The sequence below is a fragment of the Ostrinia nubilalis genome, chromosome 19 (assembly GCF_963855985.1).
Source record: "Ostrinia nubilalis chromosome 19, ilOstNubi1.1, whole genome shotgun sequence".
NCBI lineage: Eukaryota > Metazoa > Arthropoda > Insecta > Lepidoptera > Crambidae > Ostrinia > Ostrinia nubilalis.
This window is the reverse complement of record NC_087106.1, coordinates 6534272-6554696: the sequence shown is the minus strand read 5'-3', so window position 1 is coordinate 6554696 and position 20425 is coordinate 6534272. Positions and strand designations below refer to the sequence as shown.

At 37.1% G+C, this 20425-nt stretch overlaps 1 protein-coding gene across 1 annotated transcript in view; it reads right to left on the bottom strand.

Moving 5' to 3' along the window:
- Positions 1–2623: 2623 nt before the first annotated feature.
- The window catches only part of LOC135081104 (paired box protein Pax-6), a 59689-nt gene continuing 41887 nt past the window's right edge, over positions 2624–20425 (bottom strand). The window contains exons 6-8 of the mRNA XM_063975844.1: positions 11887–12068; positions 9246–9406; positions 2624–3824 (exon numbers count right to left, since the gene is read on the bottom strand). Coding sequence (XP_063831914.1) covers positions 3736–3824; positions 9246–9406; positions 11887–12068 — 432 coding nt within the window. The 3' untranslated portion in view covers positions 2624–3735. The remainder of the gene's footprint in view (positions 3825–9245; positions 9407–11886; positions 12069–20425) is intronic.

The following is a 20425-nucleotide window of genomic DNA, read 5'->3' as shown; positions in this document are numbered from 1 at the left end:
TACAATTTACAATACAAATTCTTATTAGATTAAGTTTAAATTCGCGTCTGCTATGCTGTACCTATACTCAAATAAATTTTTGGCAGTGCTCTTTAGTTAGATATTTTTAGATACAAAAACTTAAGGGAGGGAAACTTAACATTAGAGATGAGCATAGAGGAATTAAATTCCTCTATGGAGATGAGGTATCAATTAATCTGATTGACTAAAAATAAATAGTACTTCAGTGGGCATTTTAGACGCCTAAAACTTACTGCTAGTTTAGCACTAAATTCTGACTTTAGTTGTTACGTTGCGATAAAAGAATATTCAATTGGAATAAAGTTAAATTTAATCAATCCAATTCATCTCCCCAAATTTTCAACGTAAGATTACCCATTCAAATCATGTGCAGCACTGCTGCTGGACAGACAGTCTAAACCAATTACGCGCGTTGATAATCTGCGCGATTGTTGTTTACGCCAAACGGCAGAGGGAGCCACGGACGGGCTTGCGTGTTTTTGATAGAATTCCGCTGAAGTGAGTATACAGGGTGATATTTGAAAGACTTTGTCGAAGCAGTGGTAGGGTTAATGCAAAAAAATATGTTGAAGTCACATATTGTGACATATGTTCGTAAACTTTTAAGTAATAGCTTGGGTATGTAATTTAGGAATGTTGCACAACTATCGTGATAGAAAGAAACTGTCACAATAATTAATAAATTGTCTATCTATAGACACTGAACTTCAGTCTTTAAATTAAAGATCTTCTACAAACAAAGGTATCGCAATTACCATTTTTATTCATTAGAACCTAAATCTACCCAAAACCACTATTCTAAGGAAACAATTTTGCTTCGCATAGTAAATTTAACAATGAACATGCAAAATGGGCTATTCAAAGCGTTAGAATTTATGGGTTCATAACGATGATATAGAAGTAATATGTTTGGACTTTATCTGCACTGCATTCACCCTGTATATTACACTATCTGCCCACCCCGGCGACGCTTAGATCAGTATAATGCCTACAATGCAACACGTTTAATCCCATCCCATTGTGTGCACCCTCCCTTTCAACCTACGGCACCCCTGTGTGGACTGCGGTACAGAAAAAATAATATAATTAAAGCTACTTAAGTATTATTCACACAGAATGTAGTGAGGTTGTGTTGACGTGGTTTTATTTAATGATAGGAAAATTATAAATTGTAATATGTATTAAAAACTACGGCAGAATCTAATAATTTATTCATATTTTTGTTACTGCTATGAAAATAATCTATACTTATAATAAATCTGTAGAGAGGTCAATTCTGTACATGAAATATATTTTCAAAATAACTATCAGGGGGTGATTAGTGATCGATACTGATGCCAAAAATGCAATCAGTAAAATTTTTGTCTGTCTGTCTGTCTGTCTGTCTGTCTGTCTGTCTGTCTGTATGTTCCTTATAGAAACAAAAACTACTCGACGGATTTTAACGAAACTTGGTACAATTATTCTTCATACTCCTGGGCAGGTTATAGGATACTTAGGAATTCCCACGGGAACGGGCATTAGCGGGAAAATCCTTTGTATGAAAAATCTAAACCGCTTAAGTTAGACGCTTGAAATTTGGCAAGCAGGTACCTTAGTAAACTTAAAGCTTAGTTATAACAGGATATTGCAAAATTCCTACGGGAACGGGAATTAGCGAGAAAAAACATTTGTATGAAAAAATCTAAGCCACGTAAGATAGACGCTTGAAAGGCATGCAGGTACCTTAGTAAACTTAAAGCTTAGTTACAACAGGATATTGCGAAATTCCAACGGGAACGGGAGTTAGCGGGAAAAAACATTTGTATGAAAAAATCTAAACCGCGTAAGATAGATGAAGGGGGTAAAACGGGATCCACGCGTACGAAGTCGCGGGCGGCCGCTAGTATGACATAAATAGAAAGTTTGAAATTTTTTCAAGTGAAAAAAGCGCGATAAATTTTAATTAAAATGCTAGGTTGAAAATTTTACCTTCATTTCAATATGATGTCTTCAAGTCTTCTTTATTTTGCAGACCCCGTCCACCATTTCGTCACCAGGTTTTCACAACCTACCCTCACACTGTATACTTACGTATTTTGTAATATTCTTACAATTTTATTGAATTATTAAGCTAATTGAATGACTATGCAATCACATTGCTGACCCTAGACGCTAATAATAATATGTACCGCCCAAATACACTTATCAGCATAATTTCCAACGCCGAAACAATGGGGCAGCACCGTCGCCGTAAGGTTCATTTTCGCGCCGCTAGAGGCAGCACTGTCTATAGCGTTTATTTTCGCGTGCACTTTCGGCCATCTGCTGTCATTGTTAATATTTTATTCCATATTAGGCTATTGTTATGTCATTTGATACACTCGAGTGTTCGCTTGCGTCGTTATAAATGATCATAACTTTATTTGGGGTCGCTGTATTGGGCTTGTTTAACTGATACTTATGGTTATGAAGAGTATCAATTTAGTTTGAAGTGCGAAGTTAATTCGAATTAATAGCACAAAAAATATTTTTATAATCCTACTTCATTTATGTTAATCTTTGATTTAATGAAACAATAAAAAATGGTTAATGCAATATTTATTAATAAATTTCACTGTAATCTCCTCAATCTATATGCACTTACATCCGAGTAATAATTTATTTTACACTTACTTCTTACCTATTTTACATACAATTTACCATACTCCTATACCTCGTCCATATTGCATTTATTCTTATTGAAAATATATTATGATTCACATTCATTTAAAATGTAAAATTAATATTCTCATGCTTAATACAGTATTGTGATCCTTTAGTAAACGAAATGCTATATTACAACCAAATTAAGTATTATTTAAGTACAGTAAGTATACAGTTTTGTACATGAATTTTATGTTTGACTTCCCAAATTGTATTCCGAAATGTAATTTCAAAATATTGTTTTCCACCATGGTAAAAATAATTTATTACTACATTATAATCACAGCAATATCGATCTCCTTATCCATAATTTATAAATAATAAATTAATTCGTTTCAAAGTCTGTGCTATAGAACTGCGAACGTACTTACAACATTTATTAGTGTAATATACAATAATAATACAAACATGGTTAGTGTGTGTCAATTTGTTGGGGAGAGAAACAAATCGCTGTAACGAAGCTCATTGCGACATTTTTTCATCTATATCATTAATTTTGCACCCCAACATACATCAAAAGGGTTGTCGCCAAGGGCATAACACTCAATTATTACAAACGTTGGCACAAACAATTTACATTTCCCGCCCTTCGTCAACGGAGCGAGAATTCACTACTCAACAATAGATGGCGCTTACCTATATTTACATTCTATTGCTTTCCTAGCTTACGTAAATGGCCGTGCACGATGAATTGTACCGCATTAAAAATCGATTCAAAAAAGTATTTATACAGTTAAATTTTGCCAAAAAAGTTCCAATACAATTCATCTTACACAGCGACTTAGAACTAAGTTTGAACATCATCAGTTGCCTTAATTACACGAAGGAAAGTACTCGTATGATAACGCACCAAACACTTTAGGATACGGAGTTGTTTTCTTGTAATTCTGGTATGTTAGCATCGTGTCCAGCAGTCATGTTGAGGGCGTTCATGGATAGGTCGGCGTAGTTGTGCGCGAGTTCGCTAGATGGCGACTCGGTCGGGTTCTCGGGCATCGAGAGAAGCCGAGGGAACCCGAAGAGCTGCGATCACTGTAGCCGGCCCCAGTAGTTCGACGCGAGGTCCGGCCCTTGGGAAGGTATTTGCACAGGCACGCTCACTCCCGCCGATATTACACCTAGAACAAAAGTGGCGATTAGAAGGGGAATAGAGCTTTTTTATTGTACAAACGACGGCACATTAAGCTGCGCCTTATACACTGCGGCACCTTATTGCGTGCTATTTTGCAACAAAAATGTATAGTCCGATGTGCTGTCGACTGTATAAACAATGTAAATAGAAATCAATCCTTTGCAATTTAAAATTGAAATCAAATTGTTTGTTATAGTTTATGTCACATCGAAAATTAAGATTGGCAAAACTAAGTGCATAAGTAGGAAAACAAAAGTTTTCCCTCCTACAACTTCCCCGTAGAATCGTCAAAAACCATAATTTTTTTTAGAATATTTGTAGCATTGTTTATGATACCTGTGCTGTGAGCAGCGTTGCCAGACGTCCCGATTTTGGCGGGACGTCCCGATTTTTAAATCAAATTTAAATGTCCCGCGCGGGACATGCTCGGTCCCGCTTTTCGGAGAAAGACACTTACTTCACCAAACTATTGTTTGAAACGCCATATTATTCTAAAGAATAAAACATTTTTAATTTTATTCTTTTTTTATTCTAAAGACGAATTTAACGATAGAGTAAATCTGACATAAAATATTATTTTTTTGTTAAAATACATTTTCTATGGCTACTTTTGCTATATATTGTCACGTAAACGTAATTTTAAGTCAAATAAAAAGATAAATATTTGAAAACCTTTGATTATATACGTTTTTTTACTATGTCCCGCTTCTGACGGAAGAGTCCCGCTATTTTCACTCAAAGAGTACCAAAGTCCCGACTTGGCGAAAAAAAAAAACTGGCAACGCTGGCTGTGAGTAACCTGTGTCAAGATGTTAGGTAAATAATCCTATTTGTCCTCCCTTCCAATTCAGGGATGCGATGACCCTATCTTAGTAAGGGACCTATTTTTTTATAAGTAAGTAGTATTAGAGGCCGGTAGATCTATTCTCATAAATAAAACACTGGATACTTAACTTTCACAGTATATTGCCTTATTTTCGATACAATTCATCACTTAGCACAAAAGCGCGCGGAGTCATCTCCGCGCGTCCCTCTATTCTCACGTTTGATGCTAGCGTGACATTGACGTATTGTCAATGTCACTATGACAGCATCTCATTGGCCACAACGATACCGTTATTTTAACGTTTTAGACTTTTCATAATTAACAGTAGGTATGTTAGATATAAACTCTTTAAAAACATGTAAAAGTTATCAACTAAGTATATCAAGATAACTGCTTGCATATACACCTCATCCAAATTATGCAAATGCTCCTGTTGTATTAAACTATCACACAAATAGCATGCTAAATGCTCATATAGGTATGCCGACTGCCTATTAGCCATGCGTCAAAATCATATGCCATAGGATTGCGAATTCCACACTAATTGACGCCAAGTATTAGTAGTTGTTGTAGTAATAGTTAGGCATTATTGCTAATCTGGACGTCATGCTTTAACATTTGCCCTTGTATAATGTGTAATGGTTGTTCATGAAATAACGGTTTTATTATGGTAAGAGTGACGTTATTTAGATAGGCCAGTGTCCTAAAAAATTATAAGATTACATGGGATTTTGTAGGCCCGATGACTGTTCTACTCGAATGGGCATCGCTGGCGGCATGGGCGTACCCAGCGTCTGAATATTTGACAGCAAAATTTCTTTCAGCAAACTGCGTAAACTTATAGAACTGTCAAAGTCTGTATTTAATTTTGTTATTGCCATTGCTCACTCATCGCTCCTGATGCCCAAATCTAATTCTAGGTTGACGTGTCCAATTTTGATGACCGATTAAAGAAAGAAGAAAGAAAGAAAGAAAATAACTTTATTTTGGCAACAACAAATTCAGGCAACATAGACATACACAAAAAAAATAATAACTAAGTTGCCAAAAAAGGTCACCCACTCAGTAATATCTTGACAGTGTGACTGCCAAGACACTGATTTTCAGTGGGTGCCTTTTGCAGCGCTATACAAAAAAAGAAGAAAGAAAGAAATTAGAAGAAAAAATAATAATAATAAAAACCATAAATTAATCATTCAAAAAATTAAAATTAAATAATAACAAAATACATCATTCCAAATTAAAACATAACAATATTATTAATAATCATTACATACACATGTCAAAAACAAAAACCAATGCTACAGACAGAGAAAAAAAAAAAAAAATGTCACTTGTCAAGTTGACATTTGCCACGTCCACCAGCCACGTAACAAATTAGCTATTGGTTTTTGCAATAATAAAAAAATAACATATCATAAAATTGTGATTAAATTGAATAGAAATTATAAAAACAAAATATAAAATTGTGATTAAAATAAATAGAAATAGAAATGTCATAGAAATGTCATAACCAGGTGCCGAGAATTGATGAGAACATACAGATTACAGAACCGATCGCTAAACGTCCGACTGCTATAATCGAATGGGCATCGCTGGCGGCGCTGACGCTATTAGTCCGTCAATTCCGTCATGCGTCCGCGTCATACGTCTAATAGGATTGCGCCATTCCGTTTATTACACACAATCGCGTTATCGGCGCGCGGTCGGCTCGATTACGCCGCGTCGTCGGTAGGTATATCGTTGGGAGCTGCCGAGTAATACTTAGGTATTTTGGTAATAAGTACCTATGATGGGTAAAGTGACACATTGGCTTGTAAACAGACATAAAAAGAAAGAAACTTCAATTTCGGTGTCACCACGCCTGTTAATTGTTAAGAATCAAATTTATAAAAATGCAATGAGTAGCTGTAAGTAAAGTAGGTATAAGTAAAGCTTTTAAGTAGAGTCAAAGTCAATATTGCTTATAAATTATAATTTACTAATGAATATGACCATCCAATTTGGCTTAGTGTATTCTATTAATTATTTTGCAACACAAAACAGTGCGGTAAAAATATTGACCATTTCAAAATAACGTTCAAACAATCTATTTGACCGGCCAACAAACTGTTAATAACGTGCATTTAAAATGTTAAATTGCCGGTAATCCTGCTATGGTGACATAATTAAAACTGTGGCGATATTGTATTTTATCTGTGCGTTATAACCACAGATAATTATTAGAAAAGTAACGCTCAATTTATTGCCATCAGTTTTCAATAAACTTTATCACGGCTCGTGGATTCCAATTAATTATATTTTAACTATTTTATTCCGAAGTTCATGTTTTACTTCGTAAAAATGCGGTTTATTTTTGGGACAGTTAAATTGTCGTATGGGTTTATATTTTAGCTGATTGTTAATTAATTTACGGTTAATTAATTGACACAAGCAACCTTGTTTTTGTGAAATGACGCAAGAACAAAAATTCACTTTCCCTTAAAAATTGTAAAGCTAATATTTTTTATACCTACTCCGATTTCAGTCCTTTTTGTTATATTGAGAACCACTTTCACCCCCTTTCATACGGACATCTTTCACCCCTTTTCATGTGGACATTTTTCACCCCCAACATTGACTTCTGCAATCAATTATTGCAGATTTTATAATAAACTGCGAATTCAGTCCTGAAAACACTACTTACTTAAGTAGGTACCTATGTTTAATTAACGATTATACGGTCACCTTTATCACGGTTTAATAGCGAATAGCTTGATTTCAATATCTCATATAGCTACTCAATAGCATTAAATCACGCTTGTGTTTACTCGCTTTGTATAGCGATTTTCCGCACAAATCACGCGCGATGGCCTGCGTGGAGCGCTGCGATAACGCCAGGGGGTGCTAGGGGCTTACATTCATTAAACGTATTATCGGGCCTAAACAGCTGCGAGCTTAGCCAATGGACTGAACTGTGACCTACGTACCTTTTGATACGGTTTATTATTTCGTAATTTAAGCAATTTATGAAGAAAAAGAGTAGCTTATTGGGAACAGTTTACACGATTTTGAAGATTCTAAGAAGTTAGGGAACGGAGTTAAGAGCTACAAAGACTAATTACTTTTAAATGAGTTGGAATAACATAGTAAAAATATTGCGAAATTTGAACGTGTTAACCAAGATACATTATTAACGACATCTGAAACTGAAAATCCCGTCTCGCGCGCGCAAATGCAAAATATCTCAATGAATCCACTGAATCCGTTAAAGAATAGCGCCAAAAAGCGAAAAGTAGAACAAATCCGCATTATTTAATACCACGAAGCTGGCAATGCAGCGTCGAAAGTGCGCAAAAGAGTAAATGAAACGAGAGCGTGCATTTTGAATTGCGAAAAACTCTTTTGTTCAGCTTCCCGCGCGCTGGCAACTCGCACAATGCCGCCAACCGCCCAACAACAATAATTCATACCGCTTTCCGCCACCTACGGCTAAAAATGTCCGCCGTGTGATATATAATACCAAATGCGAAAGTTACTGCTTTTTAAAACAATGGGAACGCGCACGTTACAAGGCGCCTCGCTTATTCGTTTTTACAAACTAAATTCTGAATTCAAACCTCATTTTGGGCGCGAAATTAATAGTCCCGCCGCAATCTCACTATTTGTTATCAAAAGCATTCGATATTCAAAATCAATTTAAAAACCATTTGTAAGGAACAGACAACGGCAAATCCAATCGTGGCATGAACTCCTATTTTCCCTCCTCTTTCGTTTTTTGTTTCCCCCGTCCATGTCGCGGTCTTCAGCCAGACGCCCCTCGCTCTTGAGTCAGCGGTTTTTTAAAACATTTTATTACGAAGTTAGTAAATATTTTCGAAGGCCTCTCATCTCCATTGCGTCGATTTTCAAATGTTTTTATATTATGCAAATAAACGTTCAATCAATGCTTTTGAAAAGTAAAATAATCTTTGTTGAATATAAAACGAATGTCAAACGATTATGTCACACACATAACTGATGAATAAAATAAAATTAGGGAAGAATTAGCGTGGTAATATTTTTATGGTACCTAAGTAGTTGCTGAAAAGATTTAGATCTGGAACATTGACCAATGCTAGCAGAAGCTTGTGGCTGCGAGAAGCCGGCGTGCTGCTGTTAGCCGCCGCCGAGAACGTCGCCGAGTGTACGATAGCTGCTGTCGCGCATCGTGCATGTTTCGTTTAGTAGAACACTCCAGAACACTCACCAGTGCTTGCAGCGGCTTGCGGCTGCAAATAGGCGGCGTGCTGCTGTTAGACGCCGCCGAGCCCGTCGCCGAACATGTACATGTTTTGTTTAGAACATTCCAGAACACTCAGCAGTGCTAGCAGCGGCTTGCGGCTGCAAGCAGGCGGCGTGCTGCAAGTTGGCCGCGCCGGCGCGAGTAGCTGCCGTCACATATCGTACATCTTTAGTTTAGAACACTCCAGAACACTCACCAGTGCTAGCAGCGGCTGCGAGTAGGCGGCGTGCTGCTGGTGAGCCGCCGGCGCGCGTAGTTACCATCACGCATCGTACATGTTATATTAATAAGACTGTAGAACACTCTAGAACACTCACCAGTGCTAGCAGCGGCTTGCGGCTGCGAGTAGGCGGCGTGCTGCTGGTGCGCCGCCGGCGCGCGTGAGTAGCCGCCGCCGCCGAGAACGTCGCCGAACATGTACGGGTAACCGCCGTCGCGTTGCTGCAGGCACGAGGAGGATAGCCCGCCGGACATTGAGCTGAGGGAGAAAGGAGAAGTTAGTATACTGATGAATCATCATTCATCATGATCAGTGACGATGATGGTACGAAAAAGATTAAATATGTGTGCGCTGTGTGTGGATGTTCAATCACTAACACAAGGATAGTATGTTGATGATGATGATGGAAATGGTTATAATGACGAATTAAACAAGAACATAAAGTTTTGGCGATGTGTCTCCTCACGGCGAACTAATATTTACAATAAATGTTTGTGAGGAACTGAGGATGATGTTTGATGATTAAATTATTATCGCGATGATAAAGGAAAAAAATAGACTAGTCATTAGTCTATAATAGCGCTCTTACTAACATTATTTCTAATAACCTAAAACCAATTTCCCGACCTCCGAATCTCAAAACGACGAGAAAATAATTATGTTGGAATACAATTTCTTATGAAAAAGTGTGCAACTTTTAAAACAAGCAGCGTATCAGTTATCGGTTTTCTATCAGTTGCCAACAAAAAGAAAGTGTCAAGCGCTCGCATAATAAAATTCATTCTGCAGACTGAACTAAAGGGGAAACTTCTCGTTCGACTAAGTTAATTTGCCCGACGACAAAAGCTAAAGTCCGTAGTTCACTATTAAAAATCAATTCAAGTGGAAACCGGCGACCTTCGGCGCGGCGGGCGTCTCTATGCATTGGCGGGAAACGCAAGAAAGCGCGACCTTTGCCGGTCGATTTCGCGCGCAATCTAATTAGTTTCACCGCCCGCTGATAGATGGCGTTAGGAACGCCTTGTAACTTTTTTAACGTCCTTGTTTATGGAAATCGGGTTTCACGCCAAGTTTTCGAACTTTTTTTAGTGTTTTAGTTCGATAATGTCTGAAACTTTGCAACGTGCAGTATCAGCTTTCTTTGAAATGACTTCGAAGCTTAAGTTTTGTTTTATAAATATGATAATACTGTATCTACTTTTATGAGAAAGTTTTCTTCTTACCCATAACTACACTCAACATCAAATAAACCGCACCTTCCGCGACGCGAACTTTAAAGATTTTCTTCTGACACAATCATGGTACCCCAACAATATTGGTGTTATTTGAAAGCCCAATAAATATCCTTAAAGAAAAATACATTTTATTTCTAAATAAATGATTAACATATACCATAAATGTGACTTGAAAATAGACCTTACTTTGGGCTCACCTCTGGGATCAATTAGACCAATTTTTATGGTTATAAAACCAAATAAAGATCTCACGTGTCCTCTTTAACAGATGGATAGCGATTAATCCCAACTTAACAGTTTTATAGTCATAAAAAATGGCTATAGCGTAACTACCTATTTTTTGAAGAAGTGACTCTGGATCCTTGTAAAGACACATTTTTGGGGTAAAAACCTTTCCTTTAATGAAATGAAGTTTAGAACTAGGCTTTCAAATGGTACCAACGTTGGTGGGAAGTGGGGATGCATACGTTTGATAGGTGCTTGTCGCGAGAGGTGCGATTTATTTGATGCCGAGTGTATAACAATAAGAAACAAATACACCGTCAAATACTTATCTACCTAATTCAAAGCCGACGCACACTAACGACAAAACTTTGAAGTTTACAGTCAAACTTGGTGCTCAAAGGTTAACGGCCTCATCGACTATCTGGCTGGGGAGGTAGCTATCTTAACATTGAAACTTTGACTTGAAGTGCTCGTAACCTTTGTTCAAGTTTTATAGTTCAGGTTTTTTATACCAAAAGACAATTTAGATTTATCTATTTATGGAAAAAAGGTATAATTTTCAATTTGCTATGTTGACATTGGGCAGCGAATAATATGGTATTAAATTGTGGGAGGTTTTCAATGAAAGTATGAAAAGTAGCGTTTTTTGTGACTTGGGACGTCCACCTACAAGGTGGACCGACGACATCGTACCTAAAGGTAGCGGGGAAGCGCTGGACGCAGGCCGCTACCAATCGATCAACATGGAAAGCATTGGGGGAGGCCTATGTTCAGCAGTGATGGACGTCCTATGGCTGAAATGATGATGAATAATGATAACCTAGAAAAAATATTATGGGAAATGGGGAGGGGATTATGAGATGGATATAATATCTCACGTACATTATACCTAACCACATCATAACTGCTAACTATTGACAATTTCATAGGGACCTGAAATTCTGGATGTACTCGTAGGTACAGTCGACAACACTCATAGTATAAAATTGACGGCACAACATCACCCCATCTCTAATAATCCAGGGTGTTCTTACGTAATATTACGCCTATTCAACTATAAGATGTACCTACTCGTAAGCGTAAGTAACGTAGAATAGAATTTGAAGTTAATTATTATTACTAAGTAACAAAAGATAAAAACTTAGGCTGAGTTGCACTAACTTGCTTTCACCGTAACTTTAATATTATCCGGTGCTTTTTGTATGGAGTTTGACAGATTTTTGACGTTTGTTAAAGTAAGATGGTGCAACTCAGCCTTAGTCAAACATCAAAACTTACCTATAAGAATCACTCATAGTAGCAATAGGCTGCGGTATGGGACTGTACATGGAGTTGAACCCGCCGTTCAGTGGTAGCCGAGGCGCGGGCGGCGCCGGGGGCGAAGCCGCTGGAGCGTCCCTCCTCTGGCTCCGGAGTTTCTCTTCTCGGCGCCACTTCGCTCGCCGGTTGGAGAACCAGACCTGTGAGGAGGAGGATAGTTAGTAAAGTTGGTAAAGTCTATAAAGTCTACATTTCTAAAATGGTGACTGAGTTGCTGTGGCTGACGCTGGTTCTTCCCAGCACTAGACAGTAATACTTGGGACGTATAAACAACGCAAAATCCAATAATGAGGACTATCGTTTTTATATACTTGTTACAGGAAATGTATGAATTCTAGGAATTGTATACTATTCCTAGGAAATGTATACAATTCCGAAGCTATTTAGGAAATGTATAAAATATTGCTTCAGAGATTTTTTAATACGCACATATCCTAGGAAATGTATACTTTTCCTAGGAATTTTATAGAATTCCAATATTGTATTAGGAAATGTATAAAACTTAGCGGCACAAGCGCGGTCGCGTATTTGGGTGCCCCTCGGGACGCCTAAAATTTCATTTAGCCAAACCACATTGGCCGATAGGTACTTTTAACTCACAATTATTTTATTGTTTTGCCTGACAGTTGTTTCGCACTATTATACTTTGGCCGAAAAAAATATTTGCCTATTGGCATCCATTCTTTCGGCATCACGCATATTACGCTGAAGTATTGGAAATCCCTAATTTTAACATCTCTTTTATTAAATTTATTGGCATGAAGGTTTTAATACTTCTGTAGCTGGATAACAAAGTCTCGGTTAGGTTAGGTTAGACTTACATATGACCACACATACACAGCTGCCGCGGCGCGGGAGCGCCATTTCAGTTTCGGAGAAAAAAAAGTGGCGTAATAAAAATAATATTGTGTAAAAAAAAATTAGGCTTCAAATTTGTGTGTCATAGACAAATAGGCGTGCAAAAAATTTGACGATTCGATAGAGACCCCGCGTAATCGGATGATGCAATATCCTCCCCTCGCACCGTATGTCCACGCGTATTCATTGAAATCTTAATTACATTTCCGATTGCTGTTTAGGAAATGTGTAAATTTCCTAGGAAATGTGTCTAATATAATTTACATCACACATTTCCGGGTGATTTTAGGCCTTATACACAATTCCTAGGAATTGTATACAATGACGGATTTCATACATTTCCTGTAACATACTCAACATCAAATAAACCGCACCTTCCGCGATGCGAACTTTAAAGATTTTCTTCTGACACAATTATGGTACCCTAACAATATTGGTGTTATTTGAAAGCCCTATAAATATCCTTAAAGAAAAACACATTTAATTTCTTAAGAAATGATTAACAAATACCATAAATGTGACTTGAAAAAAGACCTCACTTTGGGCTCATCTCTGGGATCAATTAGACCAATTTTTATGGTTATAAAACCAAATTATGATCTCACGTGTCATCTTTAACAGATGGATAGCGATTAATTCCAACTTAACAGTTTTATAGCCATAAAAGTTGGCTCAAGCGTAACTACCTATTTTTTTAAGAAGTGGCTCTGGATCCTTCTGAAGACACATTTTTGGAGTAAAAACCTTTCCTTTAATGAAATGAAGTTTAGAACTAGGCTTAAAAATGGTGCCAATATTGGTGGGAAGTGGGGATGCATACCTACGTTTGAAAATACTCGTCGCGGGAGGTGCGATTTATTTGATGTCGAGTGTACTTAACAGTTGGCACCCCTGGCGATTGACAGGACCTTACTCTACAGTGGCGCCATCTTGATGAGTGCAACTGCGATAGTCCTCCTACCACTTTAGCGCTCACAAGTTGGTGCCACTGTCTTCGCTACTAGCAAGTGACAGGACCTTACTCTACAGTGGCGCTAACTGATGAGCGCTAAAACGATAGCCCTCATTGGAGTTATAGTGCCTTTGACCCTAAACTCTACATTTCCTCAAGAATGTTCAGCAGGATAAACTTTGGTTCTGAAAATTTTGTTTGTTGTTAATGCGACTTTTAAAGACTCATCCTATAATAAGTAATGGTAGGTATTTTAATGCAAAGTTTTATACATTAATTATGTTAAAAATGATTAACTACCACTTCAGTTTCATTCAGAACGTCATAGCTTCCACCTATTAATACATGCGTATTTTACCTACGTTTAGATACGTAAAACTAAACATCCCTATTTTTTGTGTTTATTATTGTGCAAATATAGTAAAATAAACTACACTACCAAAGCAAACCGAAATCGATTCCCCAAATATCGTAACTTGAACGCCCAAAACAGATCGCGATTTAACTGGCACATGAAAATCGCGCATCCCATTAGCAAGTTATTAACTTTAACCCCATAATGAAGGCAAGGCTCTAACGCGACGGCGACACGTGACCGCCATGGCGTGTAATTAAGACCTAACAAAGTTAATATACTTGTAACTAATAGATTAATAGGCCACCGCCACACGCTATTAGTTGGTCGCTAATTTCGTAAGTAATGTCCAATTAATTAGAGTAATTTTCTACTTTCCACACTATTTATGAACTTACTTTACAGACGTTTCTCATGCTTATATCGTTCAATATCGTTTTGTTTTATTCAGAGAAGAAACATGTTTATTTTTGTCCCTTATTTGTCGAAAGCTTTACATTTTCCCAGCAACATCGCGGTCGGAAAAACCAATACACACAATAAGCAAACAAAAGAGAAAGCATTACATTTATAAATACATTCTCCAAACATAAATTCCTTCCAAAGTCGCGAACAATTAAGCGAGCTACTCGTAAGCTTGGACACAATATTGTGACATTGAATTGCGTGGAACGGAACGCGGACCGGAAGTGGCCCTCACGTGCGCGTCACTTCCGCCGCCGACAGTCATGGCGACGCAATATGGCCGCCATGCCTTCCCGCCCTACGAAAAAGGCGGGCGTAACAATTCATAACAGATATAAATGTTTTCATTCATTATTGTGTTGGACATATGAAATGTTGCAATTTTATGTATGGGATGGGACATTTGTTTTGATGACAGAGAAAATAGTCGTGTCACTTTGGGAAATTAATATTTTAGGGGAAGGACTGTGGGTAAGTATCTCGTAAAAGTATAATGGGGATCGTAACCATCTATACCTTCATACTAACAATATAAAAATGTGATTCTATGTTTCGGAGGGCACTGAAAGTTTCAGGCATCTCTAGCGGCTCATAAAAGCACCAGATTTTAGTCCAAGTCGCAATTTCAGAGTTGTGTTTGTATTTCTAACCCTATTTTCTACAACCTACACGATACATAAAAGATAACAGTGTACCTGGTTTGGTAATGTCTGAAACTAACGGACTAATTCGTCCTGATACCGATGCCTCCTAAGTAAACTATCGTATGTCTTAAAACCAAACTTTACAGTAGAGCCATTTAAAGATATTTATGTGTGCAGTTTTCTCATCTTTTGAGCTAGGGATACGATTTTTTCAAAACATATAGTCGATTTAAGGTGTATTCTCATACAATAACATTTATTTGTAAATATATTGTAGTTTTGGAGATATTGTTGTTACGGTGTTTTACGGCGGATAAAATTAGTCATAGAAATCGTAACTAGCTTTGGTCGCCCGCTACGCGGGCTACAAAAGCTAGATCTGCGATGCTGGCCGCTCCGGGCTTCGCCCTACGCGGCGCTCGGCCTGCGGCCTCGCATTCGGAGCTCGGCCTTCGGCCTCGCAAAAATTACAGGGGGTGTTTATTGTCTGTCACTGTGCTCTTGTGCTTTTTTGACGCAACACAAGTTTAACTATGGTAACTCTCGGGATTTGAACCATCGCTCGGCCTTCGGCCTCGCCTTTCTGTCTGTCACTGGGCTCTAGTCCTTTTTTGACGCATTAAAAATAAATCTATGGCGACTCTTGGGCTTTAAACTATCGCTCGGCCTTCGGCCTCGCCTTTTTCTACGTTAGCGAAGCCCCCCTGCATACAATTTGTATGGAGAGATTAGTTCAATTACGAAAACGGGTGAACGCTTGGCGGCCATCTTGGATTTCCAAAATTTTGCATTTTTGCCTTAATCTGGACCATTTTCCGCGCCGAACCCCATTTTTACTTTTTTTCTATCCTCACCCAGTCCCGAGGAGCAACGCCTTAAAAACACCCATGTCACAAAATTTTGTGTTCCCGTAATTCCCAGTGTTGCCAGGTGATCGAGATAAAAATAGTCAAATGTCATTAGTTTGACCTATTTGCAGGAGGCGTCATCCAAATTTATGACCGAAAGTCGTTATTTCCATTTTTTACATTTTTGGACCAAATCTTCCAAGTATGGCAACACTGGAAATTTTAGTTTTCCCAAACGATACTCCTTGACAAACTACGTAATCGCCCCATACAGCTCGACTTTCCCAAATGTTGCCAACTGCCCGAAAAATGCATTTGAAAAATCAGAAATCTGAAACTTTTTACAAAATGGCCGACCACGCCGCCGCCATCTTGATTTTCTGACATTTCGGATTTTTCCCATAATCTGGGTCGTATAACCGACCAAACCCCATTTTAAGATTTTCCCTGCCATATCTCCTTCTGTCCGTCCTTAACTTTAAAGACACCCATGTCGAAAAAAATACTTTTCCGCGTAGCTCCCAGTGTTGCCAGGTGATCGAGATGAAAATGGTCAAATGTCATTTGCACGACCCCTTTGCAGGAGGCGTCATCCAAATTTTTGACCGGAAATCGTTATTTCTACTTTCGACATTTTTGGACCAAATCTCCTAAAGTATGGCAACACTGGAGAAATTTCTACACCCAAGCGAAACCTCTTGACAGGACACACAACCGCCTCATACAACTCGACTTTCAAAAATGTTGCCAAGTTCTCGAAAAATGGATTCCAAAATTTCGAAATTTTCAACTTTTTACAAAATGGCCGCCCACGCCGCCGCCATCTTGATTTTTTGACATTTCGGATTTTTCCTATAATCTGGGTCGTATATCCGACCACACCTCATTTTTATTTTTTTTCTGCCATAATTCTTTCTGTCTGTCACTAACTTTAAAGTCACCCATGTCGCAAAAATAACTTTTCCCCATAACTTTCAGTGTTGCCAGACTTTTTTGATAAAAATGGTGAAATGTCATTAGGGTCCCCAAACGTCACCAAACTGCATACCAAGTTTTTGGAATTTTTGAAAATTTCCATTTTCTACTATCCGGGGCCGTGGTGGAAAATTTTCTACCAAAATGGTAGTTTTGTCCGATTCATGGCAACACTCGAATAATAGAGCAACAATCGCCCGGAACATTGTACCCCACTCCGGTGTCGCCATCTATTCAAAATTTGGTGTCAAAGTTTGGGAATTTTTTGATCGCAACAAAATGGCCGACGGCTCAGCCGCCATCTTGTTTTTTGATAATCTGTGAATGTAGCTCATAAGAAGACTATACATGTCACAAATATTCAAAAGAAATTTTAAAAATTAATTACGCATCTCGGAGTGACACCTCCCTAAAAACACCCCGAAATCGCATTTTCAATCCAAGATGGCGGCGCGGCCATTTTGTTTTTCTAATTTTTTCTCAATTTTTTTAACACACCTTGGCAACCAAAATAAACTCCCAAAAAGGAAAAAATTCAGGATGAAAAACAAAAAAGTTGTTGTCTCAAAAAATGCCGCCATTTTGTTTTTTGGTTCAAAAAATGTGGTAAAGCTGTCAGTCAAAAAATCTAGATAAAAACAAACACTAACAATTTTACCCCTTTCCCCTCTAAATACCCTAAAAATACCCCTGATCAGTGAGTCAGTCAGTCAGTGAGTAGGAATCGAGCTTTATATAATATAGACATAACTATACAATTATTTACTTTGTCTAGCTGTAGGTAAAATATATAGTAAGAGCCACATACTCCATTGTACGGGAACATAATCATTTATACTGTCGAAGGTATGTTACACATTTATTAATTTTTCATTGTAAATTCATGCTAAAACTAAATTATTCAATTAGGTACTCATCTATTTTGGACAAAAGGATTCACAAAATCAATTTGAACACAATGAAAGTCTTGAAATGAAACCTCTGTTTTAAATACCATATTTATTAATTTGTACCTACCAAAGAATCACGTTATAACAGTTTTTCTTTCTTATGAAAATATGTGGTTTAAGATCTTTATTTATTTCTCACAAGAATTATAATTCACTTACGTGAGATAGTTAAATACAATATTTTGTAACAATAGCTTAGGATATACGTACAAACTAAAAGATAAACAAACAATTTCATAAACTAACTATAAGTGGGTACTTCACAATTTGCGCGCGATCCGTAAATATCGTAATTATTACGTAGTGATATTTTTATGTATTTTTATAAGTAATCAATAATAGGTAAAAAACTTTATAACCAAAAAAAGTTAATCTGAATCAGTCTCAGCATTATGATTAGAAGAATCTACAAGAAGATTGTGATAGAATTGGTGATGCACCGCTGGAATGACACCACTAGTACAAAGGCTTACCAAGTATTTTTTTTAACTTTGGTTATAGTAGCACATGGTTAAAAAGGGGGCAAACATCAGAGTAATCTTGCTGTCGTCGTCTCGTGTTAGTTTTAGTAACAACAGTCATATATTGAGACTCATCCAAATGATATTTATAATGGAGTTTATTTGGCTCAGAAGGAAGCACCTTGACTTCTTTTATTTTCATCCATTGCACAACAGCGTTCAAGTTCTTGGTCCAATTTTTACAGCCTAAGGTTGACTTAAAATCCAAAAATTTGGTATGTTCCAACTCGATTACAGTACATGGTTGTAGTTTCATGCTTTGATTGAAAGATGTGCCAAAAATAAATGTATTTATACTCCTTTAGAATGGTTTTCATTGGTACGATGGGCTAAACAAGATGGGAAACCATATACTGTAATCGAGTTGCATCATACCAAATTTTTGGATTTTAAGTCAATCTTAGGCTGTAAAAATTGGACTAAGAACTTGAACGGTGATGTTGTGTTCAAATAAACTCCATTATAAATATCATTTGGATGAGTCTCAATAATATGACTGTTGTTACTAAAACTAACACGAGACGACGACAGCAAGATACTCTGATGTTTGCTTCCTTTTTAACCATAAAATATGCTACCTATAACCAAAGTTAAAAAAAATACTTGGTAAGCCTTTGTACTAGTGGTGTCATTTCAGCGGTGCATCACCAATTCTAACACAATCTTCTTGTAGATTCTTTTAATCGTAATGCTGAGAGTGATTCAGATTTACTTTTTTTAGTTATAAAGCTTTTTACCTATTATTGATTACTTATAAAAATACATATAAATGTCACTAATTAAAGAAATTTAGTTTGTCACAGATCGTCATAAATTATAGCCTATATGTTATGTTATTCTGGGTTATAAACAAAAATACTGTAAAGTTTCATCAAAATCTGTTCGGTAGTTTTTGCGCGAAAGAGTAACAAATTTCCAGACATCCTGATATCCAGACATCCTAACTTTCGCATTTATAATATTAGTAGGATCGAAGTACCTTCATCACTAAGTAAATCACTGGAGATCAAATTCGAAAATGCTTGGATTTCTATTAAATCAGCTCCTTCAGGCAATGGCGAATCTGAAAATATTAAAAAAAGACAAACATAAAATATAATTTAACTTCACAACAAAGACGTAATTAAACGTTACAATAGGAATAAATACTCAATTTACTAACGTAAACAATATTAAATTGCACATACAATATCAAACGTACGAAAACAAACCACGTTAATAATCGTATGTATTACATACGATAAAAAATAAATTTAATTGACAACGTTTATCATGGTATGTAAAACATACGATACTTTGTTAGCTTAAAAAAGGAACGTAAAGAATCGTATGTGTTAATTACTATAGTTTTGAATAGCTAGTAACAAAATATAAGGCAATTTTCAACACCAAAAGGAAAACTGTAATTACTACTTACCTAATAGTATGCGCTCGCTAGCGGTGAACCAAACCGCTTCTCCCCTGTAGACGATCGCATAGGACATTACGATAGTATACGTTGCGAGCGTGGATTACATACGATTGAATACGTGTGAAAAATCTTTTATTTTAAATGATATTGCAATTTTTGTTCGCGGGTTCGATAAATCGTATTTTAGTAATTATAAAATGCTTATAAAATCAAAATTGATATTTTGTGGCTTACGATTATTTACTTAGGAGGCATCGATACAATGTTTGCCGCCCAAATAAGGCTTCACCGCAAAATGTCCAAATAAAAACTTTCACATATTAATTCTTTGTACTATTTACCTACTGGTTTGCGCAAAACCTTTCCCCGTTCATGCACATACATAGTTCCACAAAACGTTTATTATTATGCCCTCCATCGATATTTCTTGTGAAGGGAAACGCTGGTAGGCTCAAAGGGCTCGCATAGAGGCAATATGTCATAATATTATTGCTTTGCCTCCGACAAAATCGCTAGAA